At 45.9% G+C, this 25,722-nt stretch overlaps 1 protein-coding gene across 6 annotated transcripts in view; it reads left to right on the forward strand.

Moving 5' to 3' along the window:
• Positions 1 to 111: 111 nt before the first annotated feature.
• The window catches only part of cntrl (centriolin), a 30,119-nt gene continuing 4,508 nt past the window's right edge, over positions 112 to 25,722 (forward strand). The window contains exons 1-43 of one of the 6 annotated variants that reach the window (XM_041242820.1): positions 112 to 621; positions 1,315 to 1,595; positions 1,977 to 2,101; positions 2,210 to 2,340; positions 2,437 to 2,578; positions 3,074 to 3,260; positions 3,460 to 3,653; positions 5,558 to 5,677; positions 6,095 to 6,278; positions 6,549 to 6,658; positions 6,759 to 6,953; positions 9,889 to 10,042; positions 10,472 to 10,692; positions 11,036 to 11,212; positions 12,230 to 12,364; positions 12,771 to 12,916; positions 13,329 to 13,536; positions 13,891 to 14,070; positions 14,216 to 14,395; positions 14,724 to 14,849; positions 15,266 to 15,404; positions 15,549 to 15,691; positions 16,122 to 16,317; positions 16,645 to 16,958; positions 17,056 to 17,267; positions 17,546 to 17,738; positions 18,021 to 18,151; positions 18,406 to 18,546; positions 18,883 to 19,009; positions 19,321 to 19,485; positions 20,189 to 20,348; positions 20,678 to 20,793; positions 21,267 to 21,484; positions 21,870 to 22,027; positions 22,158 to 22,231; positions 22,470 to 22,658; positions 22,837 to 23,062; positions 23,379 to 23,560; positions 23,649 to 23,789; positions 24,545 to 24,754; positions 24,854 to 24,916; positions 25,143 to 25,313; positions 25,569 to 25,682. In XM_041242820.1, coding sequence (XP_041098754.1) covers positions 1,361 to 1,595; positions 1,977 to 2,101; positions 2,210 to 2,340; positions 2,437 to 2,578; positions 3,074 to 3,260; positions 3,460 to 3,653; positions 5,558 to 5,677; positions 6,095 to 6,278; positions 6,549 to 6,658; positions 6,759 to 6,953; positions 9,889 to 10,042; positions 10,472 to 10,692; positions 11,036 to 11,212; positions 12,230 to 12,364; positions 12,771 to 12,916; positions 13,329 to 13,536; positions 13,891 to 14,070; positions 14,216 to 14,395; positions 14,724 to 14,849; positions 15,266 to 15,404; positions 15,549 to 15,691; positions 16,122 to 16,317; positions 16,645 to 16,958; positions 17,056 to 17,267; positions 17,546 to 17,738; positions 18,021 to 18,151; positions 18,406 to 18,546; positions 18,883 to 19,009; positions 19,321 to 19,485; positions 20,189 to 20,348; positions 20,678 to 20,793; positions 21,267 to 21,484; positions 21,870 to 22,027; positions 22,158 to 22,231; positions 22,470 to 22,658; positions 22,837 to 23,062; positions 23,379 to 23,560; positions 23,649 to 23,789; positions 24,545 to 24,754; positions 24,854 to 24,916; positions 25,143 to 25,313; positions 25,569 to 25,664 — 6,915 coding nt within the window. In that variant the 5' untranslated portion in view covers positions 112 to 621; positions 1,315 to 1,360 and the 3' untranslated portion in view covers positions 25,665 to 25,682. The other 5 variants (XM_041242819.1, XM_041242821.1, XM_041242822.1 and 2 more) reach the window with 5 other exon arrangements.

The raw sequence follows: 25,722 nt of genomic DNA on the forward strand, positions 1-25,722 counted from the left end.
ATCAGGGTTTAAAAGCGAATCAGAGCAAGCAACCAGTTGCTTTAAAATAGGGCCAAAATATCAGAATACATCTTGCATTAGGGTTATAATTATAAAGTAATTCAAGTTTGCCTGTCATTTGCACTGTAAGTACAATGCGATTACCATACTTTTAACTTGGTTGGCTATTTATTTATTTATTTTAATAAGCTTGCTTTAACATACTTTTACTAAACAAACTTTTATAAAACTTAACTCAGGCTTCGAGCGCCAAACCTGCCCTCTGACGGCGGGAGGTTCCGTTTCAGACGCGCGCACGTCGGGGGGGGGGGGTAAGTGGCGGGGACGCGCTTTGAAGTGAAGATGGCTGCGCTCGCTGTTGCAGTTCTGTGAACTTCCTTTATTTTTTTTTTTTTTTTGTAGCGGCGATTCAAAATTATTACGAACAAAATCAGTTTGTAGAGAATTTAGAAACCCCTGCAACGAACAGCTCAAAAGTCTGTGTGTTACGGTTTAGTCTTAATTGCCTTCAGTTAGTTAATATTGACTGGTTGGCGGTCTTGGGTTGCTATGGTAACTAACATACCCAAATTCCTTTGCAGGTGGACGCGTCTGGGGTTTTTAGTTATTATCAAATCTTCTGTAAGTGTACAGTGTTGATCGTTAGTTATCGTGCAATTTATTTTACTGCATAGCATGATTTTAATGGAATTAATTAATTCCTGTTTCACTCTCTGATTTGAAAGTGTTACGGTAACCACTGGTTTTGCAAAGCCGTGCTAATTAAACGAGTTAACTAAGATTTAAAAGCATGTTTAATTACTTGTGGGTTTATACGGTAGCTATCGGTTTCAAGTTTAATTAAGTTCTGTTAATTCTCAGGGGTAAGTATACACGAGTTAAGTTGAAAGTTGAACTTGAATGATGTTTTTGGTTTGAGCGATATTCAGTATATTAGTATGTTTCTGTGCTCTATTGACAAACACTAGGAAAAGGGTAACGAATCGCCACAGTCCAGATTGCATTTACAGTGAGAACAGTGCTGTGTTGTAAACTGATAAAAACAGATCAGTGTTGATGTGATGGAGATATTGTAAATAAGGCGCTCCGTCGAGCTTCTGGGATCCCTGAGTATATCATCGAAGGCAACGTTACAACGGCTGTCCGTTTCTTTCACTCGTTAGGTAGCGTTGTTTACATTTTGTCTGAGGTTTGTTGTGTTAGCTAGTTACCGATAACAGTTCAGTTTGCTCCATATCGATGGCACAGCTAGAGAATAAAACAGGAACCTTGATGCGAAGTCGTTTTAACCGTGTTGCTGGTTTTGTCATGCAGCATTCATTTTACCAAATGCTTCACTGAAGAAGTTGCTGCAGGCAATATGAAAAAGGGAGTACAGCCGAAAACCACACCGGGCAGGGGGCTGTTCACCCCGCCTCGCAATCTGAGCCCGGGGTCCCCTCTGTCTGACCCGAGGAGCAGGTCCCCCTCCCCTTCCAGCCGCCCCCAAACCCCAGGCACCTTTCCCAGGGTCCTGGGGCAGAGCAGCAGCCAGCAGCTGGACGTGACAGAGGACAGTGAGCATGGAGCAGTCACCGAGCAGCAGAGGAGCAAAGGTAATGTCATTAAGATAGATAAGACCCTCTGCAGCTGAGCTAACTGTCTGCTTTTTCTGGTCATCAGAAAGCAATGGATTTTTTATTTTTTTTTGCTTGTGCATGGTGATGGTGACTTGGATGCTCACATGTTTGAGTCTCAGTCATTTCTAAAGCTGTAACCATTTATATTATGGAACATCAGACAAGAATGAATGCATTGAAAACACTTGTTATTAAAATGCAAAAAATATGTACGCTTATATGTATGCTTATATATTATTACAATATATGCATTGAGAAAACGTTTATAAAAAGAAAGATGTAGACTTCATGCAAGCCTTTAAATATCAGATATATTAATAGCATGACTGAGGGTTTTTTTGTTTTGTTTTGTTACAGGAGCAGGTCCTGGTGTCCGATACATCACGGAGGACCTGATTAAGAAATTAACCAAGCAGGACAACTTAGCTTTGGTGCAGTCCGTAAATCTTTCTCTAGCCAAAGGTGGAGGCAAGAAATTCAAGGTAAGCTGCTGTACTGCCGGGAGAGATTTTCATTTTTTTTTACATACGTAGTTTGTTCCTGTTCTTTAGATTTTCCTTATCTAATTAAAAAAGCAAAAACTTTTTTAGTATATTGAAAACTTTGAAAAGTGCGAGAGGCTGCAGGTCCTGCACCTGAGTAACAACCTGATTGAGAAGATTGAGAAGCTGGATAAACAGCACAGGCTGCAGGAGCTGCACCTGGCCCACAACAAAATCAGGTACCGAACTGGAGTCAATAAAAATAAATACTAGTAATAATTCAAAGCAACTGCTGCGCTGCAGTACATGCAGTGACCGGTTTCCCTGCGTTTCAGTAAAATTGAAAACCTGGAGCACATGGCAAGCCTTACCTACCTGAATCTAGCAGGAAACGACATTGAACATGTGCCAGCATGGGTTGGGAAGAAGCTGCAGGCAATACGCAACTTAAACCTCAAACAGAACAGAATATCTTCAGTAAGTAAGGAGCCCTACGAGTCAACGTGTGTGTGCAGTAAAACTGCATGCTAGGCTTAATAGAGACGTGTGTGTGCAGTAAAACTGCATGCTAGGCTTAATAGAGACGTGTGTGTGCAGTAAAACTGCATGCTAGGCTTAATAGAGACGTGTGTGTGCAGTAAAACTGCATGCTAGGCTTAATAGAGACGTGTGTGCGTGTGTGTATGTGTGTATAAAATATTCATCCTTGGGTGTTGATTCTTTTTGAAATACCGGACTAGATTTACTAAGCTTTTGGTCTAAGACTATGTCTTTTGTTAGATACATTACTAGTTGTTTATTTCCAGTTTTCAATGTTAAATGATGTTTTTTATTTTATTTTTTTTAAAAGGGGGGGGGGGGGGGGGCAAACTGAACACAGAGTCAAACCATCTTGGTAACTCTAACTTGAGATGTCCTATCCTAGTTAATTCCATTTAAATACAGTGCAAACGATATTATGTGTTGCCCCAGCTCCAGGATATCGCCAGGCTGAAACCGCTGAAGGATCTCACCACGCTGGCTCTGGCTGAGAACCCGATCGCCAGCCTGCCTCATTACAGACCCTTCATCGTCTTCCACCTCCGTTCGGTGGAGCGCCTGGACGGGCAGCCGATTACAGACCAGGAGAGGCAGCAGGCTCACGAGCGCTTCCATTTAGGTGATTGAACAGTATATCAAACCTGAACCTGAATCTCCCAAACAGGACTCCACTTGCTATGTTCTTAAGCTGGTGGCGCATTAACTGTAGTTATGATCTGGTTACTAAAAAGCAGGCAGAGATCTCCCCTTGCTGTGCATGCAGTCCTGGAGGGAGAGCGCTGTGGTTAATGGACGGATGTGGTTATTTCTGCTTGCAGAGGAGGTGGAGCGGTTGGAGCAGGAGCTGGAGAAGAGGCTCCGGGAGATTGAGGACCTGAAGGAAGAGCAGGCCATGGCCCTAGAGGAGCTAGGCCAGCAAGAGGAACTCAACAAGTCCCTGCAGCAGGAGACTCAGGAGCGGAAACACAGCCACCAGGAGCTGGGGAGAGAGCTGGACACCAAGAACCAGCTGGTGGGGGCGTCACTTCTTATTACACTGCACTTCATTCTTACAGAAACCCTGGCTTGTAAAGTAACTTGTGACTGCTAGGCTGCACTTCTAATACTGCGCAAAGTTCATCTGGCATGCAGGCGCCTGCTGTAAACACGTATTTGTGACTAAGTGGGGAATCAACCACTCTACCTGTTTTTATATTTTTATTTTTTTCATACAAAATTAAATGAAATGTCAAGTTGTTGTAACCAGATTATTCTCAGTTTTTGAGATTCAGTTTGACCTACACCGCAGGAATGTCTTGGGCTTTTGATTTGAAATGTTCTGGAAAATTGTCCTGGTATTAACCATTATTTTGCATACTGTGGATATGAGAAGTTAATCAAAGAGAAGTTTTGCATTTAAGTTGTGTTGGTTTTTTTTTTTTTTTTTTTGCGGTTTTGTATCGTCTTGTTTAACCTACACATGCTGACACAGTGCTTCTAATTTCTGTTGTGCTGACAACCTGTATTTGCTTTTCTCTCCCCCTGCCTCCCTCTCCTCTCCCACCCCGATCTCTCCCCTGTCTCTCCCTATCTCTCCCTCCTTTTAGCTGCTATCTTGGTTATGTGTTGCTCCCTACCTGCCAAACCCTTTGTTTCTCAATGCAGGTAGTAGCCTATATGTTTTTGATTGCAGTGCATTTTCAGCTTTATTTGTTAGTTTCTGTGACAGGCTGCAATCCCAACCCGCATGACAATAATGTGAATACAGTAATGTGAATACAGGGTTTGTGTTTGAAAGAGCCATGTGCAGTATTTTACTGTAAAATCTAAAAGAAAGGGTTTGTAATGTATGTCATTTCGCAGCTGATAAAATGTCAGTTACCTGTAAAGGATCTTCTCTCTCTTTATTTGGTAAGGCTGATTTATAGCACATGACGCTGTATTGTGTGCTTGTTTTATAGTCTTCAACCTCCTCGTTTTGATACCTTAAACTTTGAGATCGCATGTTAATACACCACATTTGCAACTTCTCCTTTTCTTACAATTTGAAATCCCTTTTTTTATATAGACAGTATGTGTTTCTGTTATTCAAATGCTCTTTATTTCTGTCATTGGCTTTACTTTGGTAAGTAGCCCCTGCATGGCTTGGTTTGGGATTTTTGCTATATTTAATTTTCCTTCTTCATCTTTTCTTTATCCCTTTTTCTCTTGCCTCTCGTCTCCAGTTTTTGTGTTCATTGTCAGGAAGCGTGCTGCATGCTCTCTGTCAGGTACTTTGATTTCCATCTAGTCCCAACTCGCTGAACTTGTGTCCTCTGTTGTCTGATTTTAGCCGGGTTTGTAATTTTGTGTTTAATGATTTGATGCCTTTTTAGGATGGAACTGTTAAAGAGAGGTTTGTTTCAGGGTAGGATCACTATGTGTAGTGTGGAAGGTCTTTCAGTGTGGAAGCATGTTGCTGTGCCTGTGTGTTTGAATATTCCAGTGCAGTAAATGAGTTTGGATGCAAACTCAGATGGGCTGAGAGTTTCTTAATTTTGGTTGCAGTGATGATGAGGGGATGGGATGGGGGTAGATGGGGGTTACAACAGGGATGGATATTTAAGTAGTTTCCTGCCACAACAGTTGTCTGCAGGACTTCTCAATTTACGTTTTTCGTTAATTATTTTCCTTTTGAAGATGTTTTGGCTTGGTTTATGACATGCATAACACCACCTAGTGTTCAAATATTGTTAGTGATTATTATTTTTTTGCAATGTATGCTAAAAACTACATTTACTAAAAACGCTAAATCCTTGTGGTGTAAAGGTTTGCATTGTGTTCTGTTATCAGTGTGCCGAGGAGTTCAGATCATTCTTGAAATTGTTGTGTTTTGTTTTCAGTTCTGTAAGCATGCTGAATTGTCTGATTTTATTGCATTGTTGTCTTTACCGACAGCTGAAACAGAAGACCGCTGAGCTGACCCGAGCCTGCCAAAAGCAGTACGAACTGGAGCAAGAGCTGGCTTTTTATAAAATTGATGCTAAGTTCGAGCCGCTGGCTTTTTACCCAGATGAGGTAACGTGCAAGCATCGTACTCTCTGCAGTAGTCCGTTATTAATAAGGACTCTCTTTGCGTTTGCATGACTAACAGCAGAGGTGTGCAGTATGAATACTTACACAGGCCTGAAGCCATGGCTTATTCAAATGTTATAACATAACAAGGTCTGTTCAAGTGATCAAAACAGCAGTCGATCTAAAAACTGCTGTCATTCATTCATTACGTTATGATTCATTCATATATTTACACATAAACTAAAGAGACTAACATGTACTAATGACTATTTTAATAACCATGGCCTCATTATTTGAACAGTGGCAGTATTTAGATCGGAATAGATCCTACCCCAGTATGCTTTACAGTATATTGAGGTACAGTGTGTATTGCCACATGTTTTTTTTAATTAAGCTGTTTTACACCTTGCCTTGTTGCAGGACTTGGAGTTGGAGAACTCCCCAGGTGAGAGCCCCTACATTGGGAAGGCAAAGTACAAGAGGAACGCGTACGCTGCGGAGAGCTTCCTTCCCGAGGGCAGGCAGCAGGCGAGAGGCGGCCGCATGGAGATGGACCTGGCAGGGGAAGCCCAGTCCCGGCTTCAGGAAACCCTGCTTGAATCCGGTATTGGAAACTCAGAAGCTCAGCTTGGATGGAAAATATTATTGTAGTAGCTCAGTTAGCAGGTGTCTTGAATACGTAAAGGAAAAAGAAAAAAAATCTTCCTGTGTAGCATATTGACTAGTTAACTTATCAACTTTTTGTTCATGGTCAGTGCAATAACAGTGCACTTGTGGTCCTTTCAGTGCTGGATTTTAGTATAGCATCCATCCATAAGAGATTATTTGTTTATCTGTATGTTTTTGTTGGAAGTAATAACTCGCGTTTCGACAGCTGAAGAGCGGTTGAAGCAGCTCCAGAAAGAGATCGGCAGCGCAGAGCAGCAGATCCTCAGAGCAACGTCCGAGCTGAAGCAGCTGGAAGAGGCGGTGTCCCAAAAACGGGTAAGACGGGGCCCAGTGCTATTGCATTTCGTCTACACAGAGCGGTTTTATTAAAGCCTGCCTCGAAACCCTGTTTTGCTTCGTTTTTCCTTGCGCCTAGATCTCGGAGGCGGAGAAGGAGCAGCTCCGACAGCAGCTGCACAGGAAGATCCAGCTGCTGAACCAGCTGAAGCAGGAGGCCCAGGAGCTGGAGCGCCAGATGGAGCGGCAGAGGGCAGAGATGAGCAGGAAGCAGGGGGAACTGGATGAGTTGCAGAGGGCGCTGGACTCCATGGACCCTAACAACCCCAAACATGTGAGTGCTCTTGCATGGGAGCATTGAGCTGGAGCAGGGGTGGCCAAGATCAAGGTGTAGGGTTCCAGGAACCTGTGGAGATGGGCTGGTTTAGCAAAGCAGAGTGTATCTATAATGTACGATACCCGTTCATAAGTATCCAGCCATTGGAATGATAAAACAGTTTAACAGGTGGTTTTGTTTCCTGGTTTGATTCATTTGCAAACAGTTGAGCCATGCTGACAGTGCATTGTACTGCATAGCTACCTTAACAGTCCTGCCAGCAGGGGTGTTGCATTTGTCATGTTTAACAAGTAGAATACAGGGGTGTTGATGGCAGTGTCCCTAATTGTATTGTTGTCAAACTATCTAGACTTTTCTTAAGCAGTGGATATCACAGCACAGAATCAGGGAATATGCAGCGTTAAAAGAAAAATGAAATCAGACTGGACTGCAGACCTTCCCAGTCCCTGAACTGCTTTGGGGAGGGGAGGGGAGGGGGGAGGGGGCTGATATCACACAGTAAGAATGCAGACTGTTTCTTTTCAGAATGACTTGCCCTCTGCAGATAACCTACTTATAATAGCCCAATCAGTGAATGCTTTGATAAGATGGTTTTGCAGAGAACAGTACCTTGGTCTGCTTTTTTAAACTCTTTCCATCATGTTCTTTCCTGGGTTAAAATACAGAAAGTGTGTTAGAGGACTGGTAAAATCCACTGTCAGTGTTTGCATAGTAATATCCAAGTTATAAGACAAGTGGAGTTTGCAAAAGGGAAGGAAATAGGTATCGAGATTTTATGTATTCCACGATTTATTGTTGCTGGTAGAAGAATAATAATACCAACCCACTAAAGCAGTGGCTTTATAAATAACAATTTGCCAGAATGACTGCAGACCTGTCAGCTCCCCCGTATTCACCGGGAATCTCCTGTATTTTGGACCCTTCTCCTGGACATCTCCCCGGACAGATTTTCTCCCCTATTCTACTGTTAAACCCCCTTATGTCAGCAAACCTTTAATGTCTACAGAATTCATGGCTGATGTGTGATTATTGCAATCCCAGTCTGTAAATAGCAGGGTTTAGGTCCCAGGGGAGTCCCGAGGCAGGCATGCATGCGCGAGGCAAGGTCACATACTTAGCCACGCACCTGCACAAGCCCCCCCCCCCCCCACTTCCCAGAAGCTGACAGGTATGATGAATGTACATTACATTTTGTATTTGCAGCTTTTGCATTACCCTGTTATCTAACCAGCATGCATCAGCAGCACTTTTTGGATTTGGAGATATGGTTTGAAAAAAAAACTCATAAGCCATTAAAAAATAGGGCGTGGCTCCTTTAAGAACTTAGGCTTGCCCCCCCCCCCCCAGGAATCTGACAGCATGACTCAGAGAAGCCAGGGTTTCCTCAAGAGGCCCAGCCTTTGCAGAGGTTATTGTTTCAGTTAAGAGCTCTGCCTCTGATTGGCTGGGGGAGCACTTCCTGTGTTGTGATTTAAAGCAGAAGAAACGCTGAGCAGAGGCTGTGCTGAAATCGGCAGACAGAGAAGCATGTGGGCTTGAGTTAGGAGAACTTTACAGAGCTGCTGAGAAACGGCAAAGTGCTTTGAAAGAGGAAGCTGGAAGGCAGAAAGGAAACTATGCAGCCCTGTCTTGTGGGACCAAATCTGCAAGTGTGCAAGTAGGTGCTGTCTTCAGTAATACTGGTGTAGTTCAAAGAGCGAGAGCTGGTGATACTCAGTTTCTCTTTTAATGCAACAACAAAAGGTTCAGTAATCAATTTTATTTAGTATGTGCAAACGATACATTACAGTTCTTTAACAGTGTGATGGTGCATTTGTTTCTTTAGGAACAAGATTCAATGATCAGTTTCACTTCTTATTCTTTATTTTATATCCCAAGGTAACTCAAGGAGACGAGTTTGTTTGCCAGTGTTTTGCAATGTTCAGTGTATTTTAATGACAGTGTTTGTAGTGTTAGTGTATTTTAATATCGCTACACTGTGCTATCGTGTTTAAGAGTTTCAGACTGTGTCTGCTCTAGATCAGCAGTCAGCTGAGTGGAGGGTGATAAAGAAGCTATGCAAGCCCAGAACAACGCCCCATCCTATCCCTACACTCATGATCGGGAGCTGGACTCTTGCCATATTATTAAGAGCTAGCGTCCCAGCGAGCTGGACTCCGTGATAATGCTAGATTCTGCCTTCACTGTCTCGTTTCAGTCGCTATACTGTTGCATCAGATAAGCATTCGTGCTGGCTGGGCTCTCTTTGGAGCTAGAGCAGATGAACTAGCTGATAAGTGAATACTGCATGTGTTCATGTGTGTACGCATGCATTGTGTGTAAATGGTAGGTGTTCTGTGGGTTCATTGTCACCTGTACTGTGCAGCCTGGGCGTGTTGCTAAGGTTATACGACAGCAGTTTCTTCCTTGATCATGCCGAGCCAGGTTCTGCTTGGGGAGTTTGGCATGTACAGGCTTGCCAGACCAAGGAGTTATTTTGATGTGTTAATTAATGCCAGTTACAAGATCTACTGCTGTGTCGTGTAGAGGGGTGCTTGCAGTTTTACACTGACACTTTCACTAGTTCAGAATAGAAACCTGGGGGCCAGTTTCACAAAGCACTGCCAGCACTTAGCGGTGGCTAGCAAGCTGTATTATTTTCACCTGTTTCAAAAAAACAATATGTTAAGGCAGAGCAAGAAAGTTTGGCGGAAATCATCTATATGATTAAAGGATAAATGTGTTGTTTTTTTTTTAAATGGAAGTGAATTGGATTTGGCAGGCTGCTACCTACAACTGCTTTGTGAAACAAGCCCCTTGAGTCACTGCAAACCCCACTTTTTTTAATGATGGCCTAATAATGTGCTTCTAAGCTGTGAGCGTGTGTGTGTGTGTGTGTGTGTGTGTGTGTGCTCCTGTGGGTAACCCTGAGAATGAACCCCTTGTCTCCCAGGCTCACGTGAAGGCTCAGGTGGCTAGTAAAAGCCAGCAACTGGACATGATGAGTAACCAGTACAGGGACCTGGAGAACCGGCTGGATGAGATGCTGTCCAGAATCGCCAAGGAAACCGAGGAGATCAAGGACCTGGAACAGCAGCTCACTGAGGGTAAGGCAGCCCCAGCCCTCCCTGCATGTACAGGCTGCCTGATAAATCAGTGACGACTGGTAGCGATAAATAAAATAAAAAAACACCTCTGTTTTTTACATCTCTAAATCCCTTATGGTGCCAGGCTGTGGTGCAGCCAGCAAGAGCTGCAGATGGGAGGGGACAGAACACAGTAACAGCTCTTCTGTTGGTTTTTTTGTCTTCTCAGTTTGGCATACGTAAGACGAATGAAAAAAAGTAATTTTAACAGTAATGTAAAGTTCTTTTTTTGTCTCATGAGAGCAGAGTTCCCCTCCTTGTGAACTTCTGTAGTGTTTGTGGTTGCGTAGAGAGTAGGTACTGCACAGCTTCCAGTAGCTCCGTGTTGCATTCAGTGATGAAGGCCAGTGGTCCAGGGCACTCGGTACGTGAGGTTGTGTTTGTGCCCAGGTCAGATCGCAGCGAACGAGGCTCTGAAGCGGGACCTGGAAGGCATTATCTCCGGGCTGCAGGAGTACCTGAACAGTGTGAAGGGCCAGGCCCGGCACGCGCAGGAGAAGTGCATGGAGCTGCAGAGGGAGCGGGAGGCGCTGCACCACAGGCTGGCTGAGCTGGAGGAAGAGAGGAACCAGCTGGAGATTGTTGCCATGGACGCAGAGAATGTGACACAGGTGAGGGGAAGAGAGACCCTCGGGATTTGCTGTAAAGTTGTTTTTCCGTATTGTGCACGAGGCCCTGAGCTACAGTACATTTTGTAGATGGAAATGGATGGAAGGAAAATCGGCAAAGCAATCCCAATGCACTTCGAATAAATTCAACAGCACCATTTTAAAACACTTTGCCATTTACTTTTCTTTTTTTTATATCATTTTAAACTAAACAAACAAACAAACAAGGCAAAGAGAAAAAAATATATAGTCCTTATGCATAGAGTGTGGTGTGGTTTGTATGTAGAAGTGTATTCTGAGACCTATATGTATGTTGCGGGCTGAGCGTGTTGTTTCTGTGCCACAGGAGCTGTCTGAGCTGCAGTGCTCCATGCAGGAGCTGCAGAGGGAGAATGAGACGCTGAGGCAGGCCCAGGGGGATCTGAGTGCCTATGAGGCAGAGCTGGAGGCTCAGCTGCAGGACAGGGACACAGAGGCTAACCAGCTCAAAGAAGAGCTGGGCAGGCTGCGGCGCCTCAGCCAGGTGAGGCGTGAGGACTAGAGGCCTGAGGGTCTTTTACTCAGGTTTGCACCACAGGGAGGGAAACGGGACTCCTGTTGCATGATTGTTTTTGAGGCATTCCAGGTTGGCTGCGAGCCGGAGATTCCTCTGGTTTGCCTCTGAGAATAAATAAACCTTGCAAGAGTTTTATTTCAATCCCTGTAATGCACATCTATAAGGAAATATATTTGTAGCAATGCTTAATTTTAAAAGAACATTTTTGTACATTAGTTTTGTAACATTTACACCATGCTTTGCATTGAAAATTGGTATAGATCAGCCAATATTCCATGTTATCATTGATTTATACAGGACCAGCTAGAAAACATTTTGATATGGTTTAGAAACAACTATAGCAACTGTTTTTTTAGTTTTGGTTTAATTTGAACCCTCTCCTCTCTCCATCTCTCATTTCTGTGTTATAAAAAATGTATCGTACAACTGTTACAGTTGCCTAGTTGGTACTATTTAATTCAAACTCTGAAATGGGGCATTGAAAGACAGCAGCTTAGCAGAATGCCTTACAAAGAGCTCTCTGTTTGCCAGGATAGAGTCAAATTACAGTTTTTTGTGCATTTGGTCCGGCTAAATTTGTTATAAACGCATGTAATGTAACAGGAACTTTCAACTTTACATACAGTCAAATGACATATAAAACTAATGAACTTTGCACTGGATAAAATGCTCAGTGATTTTTTTCCCAGCACACAGAGGACACCAGCAAAATGAAATAATCAAAACGGGATTGCAGTTATGAGATGGCTATTGTAATAGAAAATAAAGCTACCTCTGTCTTGAAGTGTACTGTGGGAAGAGAATTTCAGAAAGATGGCAAGGATTTTGATATTCTCTATGGTCCAGTAACCATCGTAGGTTATCAGAATTTCCTTCGGCTCCTTCTCTAACAACCATTGATCAGCGGCAGGCTGAAATCATTTAGGATCTGTGGTGTTTTTAGTCGGAAAGCCAAATGCAAAATGAAATCCGTCAATGTTTCAGATGGAGCAATCTGCCCTGAAGTCGGAGCTGGAGAAGGAGAGACAAGCTCTGGAGAACGCGATGGCTCAGGCACAGCTGGCATCGGAGAGGGAGCAGGAGAACAAGGAGATGCTGTCACAGCTCGAGAGGCTGCAGGTGATGGGCGAGGGTTAGAGGGACATGGGAGAGGGTGTTAGGAGCTGGGCGCTCACACAGTCAGAGAGGGTAATGCGCTGTAGGCTTTGGTTGAAGATGGTGTTAAGTGCTAATGAAAGTATGAGGCGGTGAAGGGGGAACTGATCAGTGCAGGCATGCAGTTTTAACGAAGAGAAAGACTGAGCAGGTGTGATCTATACTGTATCCTAAACCAGGGGGATCTACACACCGGTTTGGGGAATTAAAAATGTCAAGTGTGAGCAGGTTATTAGTAATGTAGAACATGGTGTTTGTTAATGTGAAACTGGGGGAATAAGTTCTCTGTACAACTTTGCTTGTGCACTGGTTCTGACGTTTTGCTGTTTTACACATTCTGAAAGGTTTTGCATTCCCGTCTCGCACTCAGGGGGACAATCACTCATTGAAGGAGAAGCTCCAGAACCTTCAGAACCAGCTGGACCAGGAAAGGGAGACGATGCTCCGGCCCAAAGAGGTGACCTCCCGCATCGGGGAGCTCCAGAGAAAACTGAAGTCAGGGGTCGGTGAAATCAGGCAAGACCCAGAGCTCAGTAGAGGCAGATGCTGATGGATGGCAGTTTAAATGCTGAGGTTTTACCCATGGAAAATGTGGCTGTAGTTGATGGCTCGAAATACTGCTGCTATAAACTGTAAGTTTGCCAGGATGAATTGGAAAGGAAGCACTGTAAAAACACTCAAATAAACATCTCGTACTAGTATTCCGACTTTCCCAAAAATAGCTTCCAGACGCACAGGTTAGCCTGGCACGGTCCTGCTGCCATGTCAACGAGATCAGAAAAGTCAGTTACAGGTTATTACACAGCAGTTCTGGTGAATCAACAGTGATGGCCTGCTTGGCTTGCTTGCATGTTTCCCACTGCTAGCGCTTACGCGAGACTGAATAGTGATACAGCCCTTGTAACAGCCAGCCCCTCTGTTCCTGCAGGCCCTATAATGCAGAGGACAGTGTGGGACGGAGCCTGGCGGAGCTGCAGCAGGAGATCAGGCAGATCCTGTCCCGCACGGAGAGGGAAAAGGAGGAGGCTGTGCAGCGGCAGGACAAGCTGACTCACGAGATGGCTGCGCTCAGAGAGAAGCTGCGGAAGGCCCAGGATGATTACAAGGCAGCCTGCGATGAAGCAGCCGAGGCCAGGGTAAGAACAGTTGCCTTGAGTAACAGTCTTATCTCCGTCCAAGTCTGTTTGTCTTTGATTCCTGTAGGATTCAAACTTTGCTTGGGTCACAGGTGAAATGAGCCAGTGGTTTTCAGATTTCTCGCTATCTGAGGCTGTCAGGCTGGGATCTTCCTATATCACAAGAGCAACAAGCTACATGGTCTCCTCTTGGTCCTGTTTCTTCCTATAAAATGTCTCAGGTTATAACCAAATTTAATCCAAAAGCTGTATGTGGAGTCGGACGGACAGAACATTTGAAATGAAGACACTAAAAAGAATGAGATCCCTGCTAAAAAAAATAAATGTGTCCCTGATCTTTCTTTTCATTTGCAGATTGACTCGGAGAAGCGCGAGTGTGCGGCTCGGGTGCGGCAGGTGGAGAAGGAGCTGCGGCGTGTGCAGGGGAAGCTGCAGAGCATGGAGGACGTGCAGGCACTGGCTGAGCAGCAGCTGCAGGAGGCCAAGGACGAGAGGCACAAACTCCTGGCTGAGCTGGAGGAGCGGGACAGCAAGGTAACAGCTGGGGAGTATTTGTTTAAAACAGCAAGGTAAAAAGCAAATTAAAGTGTAGTAAAGTACACTGTGGTTATAGTGACAGCGGGAGAGATATGAATGTTACTGCTTTATAAAAGAATAAAAAATAATTCTCTCTATGTAGATAAATCTGGAGGACTCGAGGACCCAGATGCAGCTGCAGGGGCTCGACAAGGAACTTCGTGATCTGAAGGGAGCCATGGCTGCTGCTGACAAGATGGCAGCCAGGCAGCTCTGTGAGGCCAAGGACCAGCTCAGATCTCTTCATGGGACCGTCTGCAAACTCAACCAAGAGAGGGCAGAGGTGGACTGGGTTCTTTTTTTTTTATTACCTTAAATCCTTCTTCCTTTCATTTTCTCTGATTCTTTTTCCATTATTTAGCAAGTAACACTCCAATATGAGACCCAGCTAACTAAAATAAACATGTCTCATAATAATTCATGTTTAAGGAGGAGAGGATACTGGTACAGTGTGCCATCTCCACCGAATGTGAGAAACAGTTGGAGTGTATTCAAACAGTTTCGCGCAGGCTGTAGTAGTACTTTTTTTTGTATGTGTATAATCTCTATAACTTACAGCCTGTAGGTGCTGTGAGACTCTTTGAATGTGTGACTCTGTTCTCCTGCCTCAGGAGCTGAATGAGCTGGAGGGGTTCCGCGCACAGGCAGCCCGGGCAGCCCGGGCAGCCCAGGACCTCAACAGGGCAGAAGCTGAGATCGATCTGCTCCAGAAGCTGCTTAAAGACAAAGAGAAGCAGGTAAAAAAAAAAAAAAAAAAAAAAAAAGAAAAAGGATGAATACTTTGTTCCATTCACACCCATAGGGTGGGTTAAGTAAGAGAGCCTCTCAGAGAAGCTCAGTGAAAGAGCCCACTTAATGCTCAGTTCCATTCCCCCTGAGCAGGTTGGAGCGCTGCAGAGCGTATTTTGTCGATGATCTGAGTGGAAAAATTCTCGCTCTGAACTGCTCAGTTGCTTAACACACCCTCTTTTTTTTTTGGGGGGGGGGGGGGGGGGGGATTCTTGCAAAAGCAGTCTTGTTAGTGTGTTGGTTGCAGTGCTTTTTTGTTTGTTTGTTTGGTTTTTGTTGTAATTTGTCCCATTTTTATAGTATCCCCTTATTTGCATGGCCTGGCTCTGCTTTTTCCTAAAGCACAGTCTGTTTTTCTCTGCAGATGCTGGAGGAGGTGGATCGCACAGAGGCAGGGGCACACAACACGCAGCAGCAGGAGCTGGACAGGCAGAGTCGGACACTGGGCAGACAGCGGGCAGAGACCAAGCGCCTTCGAGGGCTGCTCAGTCAAGCCAAGGAGGGTGAGGGAGGCTCTATTGCAAAAGAAATAGAAATGCAGTACTTGATGATAACCTGTTTATCTTTGCACTGGTTGGAATTGCTTTCACGCAAAGTCTCCAGAGTGAGAGAGTCTGACCGATGCGTTTGCCCTGTTGTTGTTCTAGATAACGCTGGTGAGATGGAGAGTCTGATGGACGAGATCAGGGCACTGAGGGACTCCCTGGCCCAGCAGAACGCATACGTCTCCAGCCTCACTGACTCCGTCAGGAGGAGAGGACACTGGTACTATGTGTCATCGCCACCAAATGTAAGAAACAGTATAGTATCATTTTTCTTCTTCTAGTTGCTCATGTACCCTGTGCATTGCTGCATATTGATATGCATCAATTAAAAAAAACAAACAAGAGCTGTGCCTGAAAGTCCAGGTTTATTTTGTTTGTTTTAAACCCTTGGACTCTTTTAGGGACGTTGGGTTTGAACAGGGAGATCTTCTTTTTTTTTACTTGCAGTCGTCGTAAAAAAAAAAGTGCAGTCAAAACTATGTTCATGACTAGCTATATAGAAGTGCCACTTTGAAATGGTCTTTTGGGTGATATTTACAACTATTACACTTATTATGCATCCAATGCAAAAACAAAGCTGTGTACAATAGGGCTTCAATTCCAAGTGTCTCTTTCTAAACATTATTAACATGAATAGACAAATTCATTCTCTTATTTTTGTTCTTGCTTGCATAGGCCCCGAGTACTGGATCACAGGGAACCAGAGACTCTGGGCTTGGCTCGCAGTACCCAGCCTCTCCCAGCAGGGGGCAGAGCCAATCCAGGCGTGAAAGAAAGAGAGAAAGAGAGGAGCCTGCAGCACCTCCTACTGGAGGCTATTGGATTTACTCCCCAGTCAGGAACGGGCCTTGGAGAACACATAGTCGCAGAGGTAACTATGATTGTACAATCTACTATAGATTGCTTGCTTGATTTCAGTCCCTATCATTATGTCTTGAAATTTGTCAGAACTCTTCTAAAAAGCCATTAGTGGAAGGGCATGTCCACTCAGGTTACTTTGGTAGTCAGTCTAATAGTCAAGGTGTCAAACCCTTTTCAAGCTGAATTTACAGGTACCTAGTCAGGCTGAAATTATAGAAGCACATCACATAGGCTGCATCTCACCGTGGCTTTACCTTTTAAATGAGAACGCCAGTAAAACTGTCTGGAACGTGCTGAAGCCCTGTTTAAAGTGAGCATCGTGTATGTGATGTTCCAGCAGGCGGAGATGTTGACAGTGGAGGCGAGAGTGACTGTAGTGTCAGTAGTGTATCTGCGCGTCCTTTCATCCCCCCTCCTGGCTCTGTGATATACACTGTGCTCCCGGACGGGGCACCCCTGCCTCAAGGCACTGTGATCTACGGGCCTCCTCCTCCCCAAGGCAGTGGCACTGCAGTGAGTCCTGGGGCTGTGATCTATGGGCCACCTCCAATGGGGGCCCAGCTGGTGTACGGACCCCCTCCTACCAACTTCTCAGTCCCCCTCATCCCAGCTGGAGTCCTGCACTGCAACGTGCCTGATCACCACGAGCTGGTAAACATTTTGATTTGTACAGTTTTGAAAGCTTTTCATAAAATGGAATTCAATAATTAAGTGCGCTTTCGCACCTCGCTTGAACTTGCTGCTGCAGGAGAATGAGGTCTCGAGGCTGGAGAGCCTGGTGGCTGAGCTGCGGAGGCAACGGAGGGAGGAGGAGAGGCAGGGGGGCTCGGCTCAGCGCCAGCAGCTGCTGGAGGTGGAGCGGCTGCACTGCGAGATCCAGACCCTGCAGCGAGAGCGAGACATGCTGGAGCACGAGGCAGAGGTGCTGCGCAGGGCCGGCCCCAGGCACCACAAGCACAAGTAAGAGACAGACCTGAGGAAAATGTACTGAGCTGGTTGATTTCAAGCAGGTCAGTAATGTGAAAACCAAGCCTACCTTCATAACAGCTTGTTACCCCTAACAGAAAGTTTTGATTTAATTAATCGTTTCTGGTTCAACAAATGATAATTGATGATAAACTAGACCTATTATTTCCAACTGTAATACTTAATTTCTAAAATGAGCATCACTCATAAAACCTCTACAGCAGTGTATGTTTATTTGTGTGTGTGTTGATATGTGTATCTGTATTCCTCAGGGACCTCCTGGACGGCACCCTCGGCTCTCTGGTCACCGAGCTGGAGATGGAGACGTCTCTGAGGCAGCATGGTGATATTGTGGATGAAATCGAGTGTGTTGAGAAGACTCTGCTGAAACGGAGGGCGGAGCTCCGAGAGGCAGACCGGCTCCTCATGGAGGCCGAGAGCGAACTGAAGAGCACCCAAGTAAGGGTAAGCAAGGACTGTGCCAGCCCAGCAACCAGCACGACTTTGCATGACACACACCGAGCCTCTGTTTATCAAAATGCTATTGTTGCAAAAGTCAAATAAAATACACCAGTAAAGCAAGGGAATGCACAATGATGCCGGCACACTTGAGTGAAATCTTTCTCTGTGTTATATTTGTGTCCTTCAAAGTCATGATCTTTTGTAGTCTTTGTGGTTTGGAGCAGTAGGGTTTTCTATACTACTCCTGTCCGACTTTTCGTAAACTGGGCTCCTTCCGTGTTTCAGACTGAGGACACTATCCAGCAGTACAGCGATGCGAAGCGGCACCTGGCAAATACAGAGAAGGACGCAGAGGAACTGGAGAACCGTGCCCAGGAGACCGCCACTGAGCTGGTGAAGGCCAACCAGCAGCTGAGGTATTGGGGCAGTCCTGGAAAGCATGCTGTGGTGACATCACTTGAGGGTAGGCCTCTGAGCATCCGTAGAAGACATTTCTACGGAGATCTCCTAGGAACACGCCCGCTTGTTTTGCAAACAGGTCATGTTACATAAGTTTGATAGGAAGCAACAGTGTTGAATATGTTCCAATATGCATAAATATAATTTATAGAGGTTTTCTGTGTGTGTGTGTGTGTATATACATACATAACCAGCTTTGTGTTTCCTGTAGGATTGTACAGGCTGATCTTCAGGAGCTGGAGCAGCACAAGATTGAGCAGCAGGGCATTCTTCAGGAGATCAATGCAGTGGTGTCATCCAGAGACTCTGACTTCCAGGCTCTCAATCACAAAATACACAACATCACTGAGAGGTGGGCACCTGTTTGCAGGCTCTGTTCGTTACACAACACCACTGAGATGTGGGCACCTGTTTGCAGGCTGTGATCTTTACATGCAAAATAAACGAAAGAAGAAAAAAAAAATATAGAAACCGCGCATTTGACTTAATAACCCGAAGATCTTGACATGTGAAACAAATGACATTCTCAGAGTATAAATAAAGCAATGTCCTCTCCAGTTTCTAGTTTCTGCATCAGTGCACCGCTGGTCTTACAGGGGTTTTGAATGAAGATCGAAAACGAAGGCAGAGAATCAGTGCCAGATTGAGGTGCAAGAGGTAATGAAAGCTGTTGTGTTTCTCTGTCTAGCCTGGAGAAACTGCATGCAGAACTACAGCTGGCTGAGAGCAAGGAGGAGAAACATGTGGAGGCGCTGAGGGAGGCAGAGAGACTTCTCTCCAGCAGAAGGAGTGAGCTGGAAAAGCTCAACAACGAGGTAAACCAGGCGAGCTTCTGCAGGGGAACTCGAATTCCCATTGCTGCGTCTCCTAACACTTCCCCACTTCAAAAACGGTTAAGTCTGTGTTTGGGTTTTATCATTCTGGATTCTTTACTCCCCTCTGCCCCATTTGTTTCCAAGATAAAACTATATAAGAAATTAGACAAAACTTTCAGCTAGTGCCTTCTGCAGTGTGCTAATTCGTTCACTCATAAAGGCACTTGTCCAATTGACTTGGTGTCCTATGGCTGTACCTGGGATTGCTTTTAAAGTCATGGACCGCCTACCTGTGTTTCCCACCATTGCAGGTGCACTTGCAGCAGGAGGAGGTGATGCTGCTGGACCGGAGGCTGGGCAAGAAGAAGGAGGAAGAGCGCCTCCTGCAGGAGAGTGTGGAGCACAGGAGAGCCAGTCTGGCAGGGGTGCTGCGAGAGGGGGAGGGGGAGGTGCTGGAGAAGCAGCGGCAGATAAAGGTGAGGGGAGAAGCAGGGAAGGCCGACTTCACAGCTCAGCTGCCACAGAACACTGCGACACGCACGCTGACTCTGCGTTCTAGCAAGGGACCAGACCTTCGGAGGAGAAGCTGGATGTTTCTGTATGCTGAGTCAAGGCTTGGGTGGGGGGAGAGTTTACTGGACTGTGGCTGTTCCAGTCCAGAACCTTGCTCCAACTAAGTCCTTATAATAATGAAGGGCCTGGTTGGAACAAAGTCTTGGACCACAATTGTTAACAAGGTGCTGTCCCTGTATGTTAGTTTTTTCCAAGCTTTTCCCTTGGTTATACTTTGTACTTAATACAGTTTGCTATGTTTTATTAATGTGCTTTACCATATCTTGCTGGTCCTGACAACGCTTACCTATGCTTTACCATGATTTCACTATGCTTTATTACAGTTTGTTGTGCTTTTACTATGGGGAACATTTCTAAGGGGTAAACCAAAGATTTAGCGCATAACACTGTTGTTGGAGCCATAGTACAGTAGTTGTAGTCCCATCCTGATACACTGCATGTGAACCGAAAGCAAAAATCGGACTAGCTGCACCCACCTGTGTTAGGACCTTTTTGTTTTTGCGGTCCTTTTGATGGTGTTAGAACAGGGGCAACGAATGTCAGCTCTTTTAGATTAAAACTGCAGTCGTTTGGAAGTCACAGAAGCGTCTTGTGTTTCTGTTCAAGGAGCTGACCGTGGACCTGGAAGACCTGAGCGCACAGAAAGGAGAGCTGAGCGCTCAACTGAGTGAGAAAAGGTCTCAGCTCTGCCTGCTCAAGCAGGAGGTGCTGAGAGAGGAGGAGAGCCTGCAGAGCGCTCTTTCTCAGATCAACAAACACAAAGCGGGTGAGTGAGGGGGGGGGTCTCCCATCCAAAACACCTGAATGCACTGCACTGGGAACAAGCGCTTCATCAAGCTAGTGGCATTGCTGCCATCTCGTAACCAGCTAAGTACAATAATAACTTGTGGACACGCTGTTCTTGTAGAGGTGGCGTTAGTGCCTTTAGAAATACACTGCCTTTTGAATACAAGGTGAAAGCTGGGGGTCCAGTACGTTTTTAGTCCTCCGTTAAACGCAGCTGTTTTTCCATGCTGGTCCTCTCAGTGTTGCGGGAGTGAGTGCAGTTCCTGTTGCTGTTGTAACTACATCTCTTCCTCGTTTCCACGCTCACAGAGCTAAAGCACGTGTTGGAGATGCTACAGCTGGAGGACAATGAGCTGCAGGGTGTCAGAATCCAGCATGACCAGAAGATGAACGAGCTGGAGAAAACACAAGTGGCACTGCTGCAAGTGAGGCTCTCCCTTGGTATACCCACAGCCTGGGTCAAAGGATTCAGGGAAACTGGGATTGCATATCACTAACTGCATTTGAAACCGTACACACAGGGGTCTGTTTTAACGAGCTAAACGATAGCGCACCTTAGTAGCGCCACCCCAAGACGTATTAACCTGGCCCTCATTTTACTGTATTTTTATTGGGTGTTGAAATACTAAAATAAGCCGAGTACACTCGGTGACAAATGTTTTGATTAGTTCTCTTCAGTGTCTTGAGTTTCTTTTAGTATTTCCAAATTGAGCACTAATGGGTGTTTTATAGGTGTAGATCTTTTTATTAGTGTATGTAATAATGCTGTTAAGAGGTGGGTCTGCTACTGGAAATCCGCAGCTGGATTAATGTAGAGCTAATGTAAAGAGCGACAGTGTTCAGATCCACCACTGTTGAGATCAGTAACGTGGAGCTCGTTGTGTTGTGTGCTCTGCAGGGGAAGGTGGAGCTGCAAGCCCTGGAGCAGGCAGCCCAGCGGCAGAGGGCCGAGGGGGAGAGGCATGCGCAGAGGCTGGAGAAGGAGAGGCAGGAGCTGGAGGGGCTGAGGCAGGAAGCTCACAGCCTGCAGGACAGCATCGACTCGCTGAGAAAAGACAAGAGCCAGCTGGAGGAGAAGTGCCACAGCACGGCGGGCAAGCTCGCCCAGTCCAAGAGGTGAGACAGTCGGGGGGTAACTTGAAGCTGAGTGGTACAGCCCACCCTGCCTCTCATGGTACTGGATAGCTTTCTCGTACCCTGTTTGGGTGGGTTATGAGCAGGGATAAGAGTACTGGAAATTCTGTGATTCAACCGAAATGTGTGGATTTAAATCTACAACAGCCCGCTCTGCCTATTGGAAGTTTCCTAGTAAAATTGCAAAGCTGTGTTCAGTTTTTCATTAGTTCTGCTAAACACCAGTGACCCTCAACACTCTCTGTTGTTTAAGCCTGACATGCGCCTGTCTGACTCAACGGGAAGCTTGTAAGAAGCCTCCTCCTCACTGTGCTCGTACCACATGGAGACTCATTTTACACAGCGGTCGTTTTTTCGCTGTTTTCAGGGCTCTGACGGACACTGAGGAAAGCTGCAGGGCAGCTCTGTCTACACTGGAGGGTCTGGAGTCTGAGGTGTCCCAGGTGAGACAGGATTTGAGCCAGGGGACGAGTCTGAGACAGGAGCTGTGTCGGGAAACCACAGCCATCCAACAACAGCTGCAAGGTACAGCATGACTTTCAGGGAAAGAGAGCGCTGTCTCAAAATATTCCTGACGTTCACCAGACAAACTTCGTCGTCCCAGAATAAAGGATTGAAGCTGAAGGAGGATGCAACCTTTTTTATTTTCTTTCAGAGAAAACTGAAGAGCTGACCTTGTTGAAAGATGACCTTCATGACACAAGAGAACAGCTCAATTTGGTGGAGGAGGTAACACAGGGGAGAGGGGTGGAGGAGGTAATACATGGGAGAGGGGGCAGTAGTAGTGTGCTCTGTATCTTTATATGTCGTGTGCTGGGTGTCTCATACTGTTATAAGAGATGCCACTTTGTGCAGTATGGGCTCTGGCTGATCATATGTGAAATGCTTTCTGTTATAATAAGAGACATCCTATCAATCTTATCAATCAGAAAAAATGAAGCTTGCACACGATGTGGTTTGTGTGCAGGATCTAAGAGCTGCCACTAGGAGGCGTGACGAGCTGCTGTCCGAGCAGGCAGCGCTGAAGGAGTCCCTGAGCCGCAGTGCTCAGAAATGCCAGGAGAGTCAGCGGAGGGAGGAGAAGCTGAGCCAGGAACTGCAGCACCTCCACAGGGAGATCGACGACCGGAGTGCCAGGGTGTCCCAGCAACAAAAGGTAGGTCTTTTATGGAAATGCAGGGCTATTGAGCTAATGATTGCCAGCCAGTCTGTTGTGTTCCAGTCTGATCAAGCTTGTAGTAACAGCTGGAATGAGTGAGAGAGGGTTGGGGTTGGGGCTTGCACTGCTCTGTACTGATGGATCTGAACTGTCATTGACTCAAGATCCTGCTCAGTGTTTGCAGGCTCTGCGTAAGGAGATGGCGGAAGAGGAAGCATCCCTGCAGCGGAGAATTGAGTCCCTGCGCAGCCAGCTGGGAGCTGTAGATGGCGCTCTGACTGAGAGGAGCAGCCAGCTGGAGCAGGTCACTGCCAGGGTGTCTGAGCTGGAGGAGCAAGGCAGGGCACTGCAGAGAGACCAGGAGCAGAGTGCACTCCTCCAAGACAGGATGGCAGATATGAGTAAGCAGCTGACTCTTAACTTGTGTTATTTTAACCTGAATTGTCTGTGCAGGGTTTTATAAATCGTATCATTGCAGATCTAGATTTTTAAGAAACAGGCTACTGCTTTTTTTTTCTCTCGCTCCTGGGTTGTAGAATTCGGGATCACTGGTAGTAGAATTACCATATAGGAGGTTTATATACAGGCTGATCTATCCATAGAACCTTCTGCTTGGCAACAGTTTAAAATGGGTGGCAGTGTAAACCATGCCAGCCGTCAGTCTGCGATCTTGCCAATCTTTCCGTTTCTAAGGAAGTGATTCGTTCATTTTGTTAGGACAGCAGCTGTGTGAAAGAGAAGCCGAGGCCCAGCGGAGCGCTCAGGAGACCCTGCTGCTGCGCGAGGAGGTGGGGCGGCTGCAGGAGCAGCTGGGCTCGGAGAGGAGGAGGGCAGAGAAGGGGGCAGCCCTGCGAGCGGAGAGCGACTCTGAGAAAGGCCAGGCTGAGAAGGCGCTGCAAGTGAGTGTGTTCAACTGCACTGAAAACAAATGTCCTTGATGCACAGAGGCTGCTGGTGCTGATTTGCGCTGTTTCTCCCCCCGGGCAGGAGCAGCAGCAGGAGACGGGGCGTCTGCAGCGAGAGCTGGCTGCGGTGGAGCAGGCAGCCCACGATAACCACGAGAGAGTACGGAGCCTGCAGAAAGAGCTCAGCGCCTCCAGGCAGGAGCTGCTGCAGCTCAAGGAGAAGGTACCAGGCAGCCTCATCTGAGATTGTGTCAAGTACACACTGCTGGCTAAGAGCAAGAGCATGGCAGCTAACAGAAACTGCACTTATGTGATGATAACACTATGTAACACAATTTTTGTTCCTGGGTAGTAAGTGTTATTTCCTAATTGCTTATGCCTCAAAAGTATAGAAAATGGCTATTCCCCACAAACTTTGCTTTTGTGACCAGGACAGTGATATTTAAAATAAAATAAATACAGTATAATTGTAAATCTCAAAAAACTACTCACTTCTAAATCTTTTGTAGTCATCTTTGTATTACTTTAGTATAAATATATGTTAATTTGGATTCATATGTTGTTTTTTTCTGACTTTATGTGAACGAAAAGACACACATTTGCCCATTTGCCCATTGGAAATAGTGATATTTTGAAATATCACTGTCCCGGTCCCAAGAGCAAAGTTTGTGGGGAATAATAGCCATTTTCTATACTATTGAGGCATAAGCAATTAGGAAATAACACTTACTACCCAGGAACAAAAAAAAAAAAAAAAAAATTTTGTTACACAGTGTAATAAGCGTTTAAAGTACAAAACAGGAATTGAATTGACAATACATGCACGTTTTTGTGTGCCTTTTGTTTATACCTGTGTATATATACACGTGTGTGATTTTAGATAGCACAAGTCAATGCATCTTCAGACCTGTAGAGGGGAATTGAAGGCTGTGTCGCATGTGAAACAGCTTTGGGAGGTGTAACCTGTTCTGTGTTCAGCTGCGGAGCCAGGAGGAGGTGGAGGAGCGGCAGCGGGAGATCAGGGAGGCCATGCGGTCTCTGCGCTGTGAGATCAAGGCAGAGATCAGAGAGCTGGAGCCGGGCTGCGCTCAGACAGACAGCCTCAAGGAGAATTACCCAAACTCTGCCAATAGGGGGAGCCAGCTGCTGCACGAGGACAGCAGAGGCCAGCCCCGCTTCAACCTCAAGGTGGCGCATTTCTCTCTGTGCAGTATTGTTCGAAAAACATTCTTTCTATTCAGCAGCTTGTCCTGGACTAATTCTCTGCCGTCCTTTCGCTCTCTGCAGGATGAACAGTGGCGTGCAGAAGCACAGAGAGAAAAACTGCGGCAGCACGAGGACCATCTGAAGGTGTGTTTTGGGTGTGCTTCCGAACAGCTTCTAGTTTGTACTGAGCGAGTCAGTGTTTGGGAGGAGGGAAAAGAAAACATTTTTTGCATTTACTGATAAGCTTGGATGGATGGTTGTGCTTTTATGTCTTAATTAAAAACATTTATACATTTCTGTGCAAGCAGCTATTTTTTTGCAGTGTTTTTGCTGCACGGTTTCACTGAAGGCTGTGCTTTTCTGCTCCCAGGCTCAACTGCGCAAGCGCATGTGGTCGCAGGCGGAGGCTCTGAGCCGGCGCAGGAAGCAGACTGAGGGCAGCCTGCACAGCCTCAAGAGACGAGTGGACGCTCTGGACGAGCTGGTCAGCAACACTGCCGTCGAGCCCCGCCCTGGAGACCACCAGCTCAGAAGCAGCCGGGTAACCAAGCAGCCTTTCCCATTCGTTTTATAACCAAGGTCCCTCACTTAGCAAGCTTTTTTCAGGAGGCTCTGGGCTGGCTGAGAGCTGGCAAAGTGTTCCTATAAATAATACAATCATTAGTTCTAACCAACACAGTGATGTTTTGCATTGTGCGGTAAGAGTCAGGGCTGCCATTACATGAATGGCAAGACTGCAGGAATTAAGAGGTTCTTTCTGCTGTCCTGGAACTGAAATGTACTGTTGTTTTGTCAGTCGCCCCAGCGTGGGAGTCTTGGCTCCCCCAGCAGGAGAGCGCCAGGTACTACCCCCGATCACACAGCATACTGGGTCTCTAGTCCACAACAGTGATCCCAGAGAGGGATGCAGGTAATATACCCGAGAATGACATGGATTCCCTAACCCCTTT

Source organism: Polyodon spathula, unplaced genomic scaffold, assembly GCF_017654505.1.
Source record: "Polyodon spathula isolate WHYD16114869_AA unplaced genomic scaffold, ASM1765450v1 scaffolds_1422, whole genome shotgun sequence".
Classification (NCBI taxonomy): Eukaryota; Metazoa; Chordata; class Actinopteri; order Acipenseriformes; family Polyodontidae; genus Polyodon; species Polyodon spathula.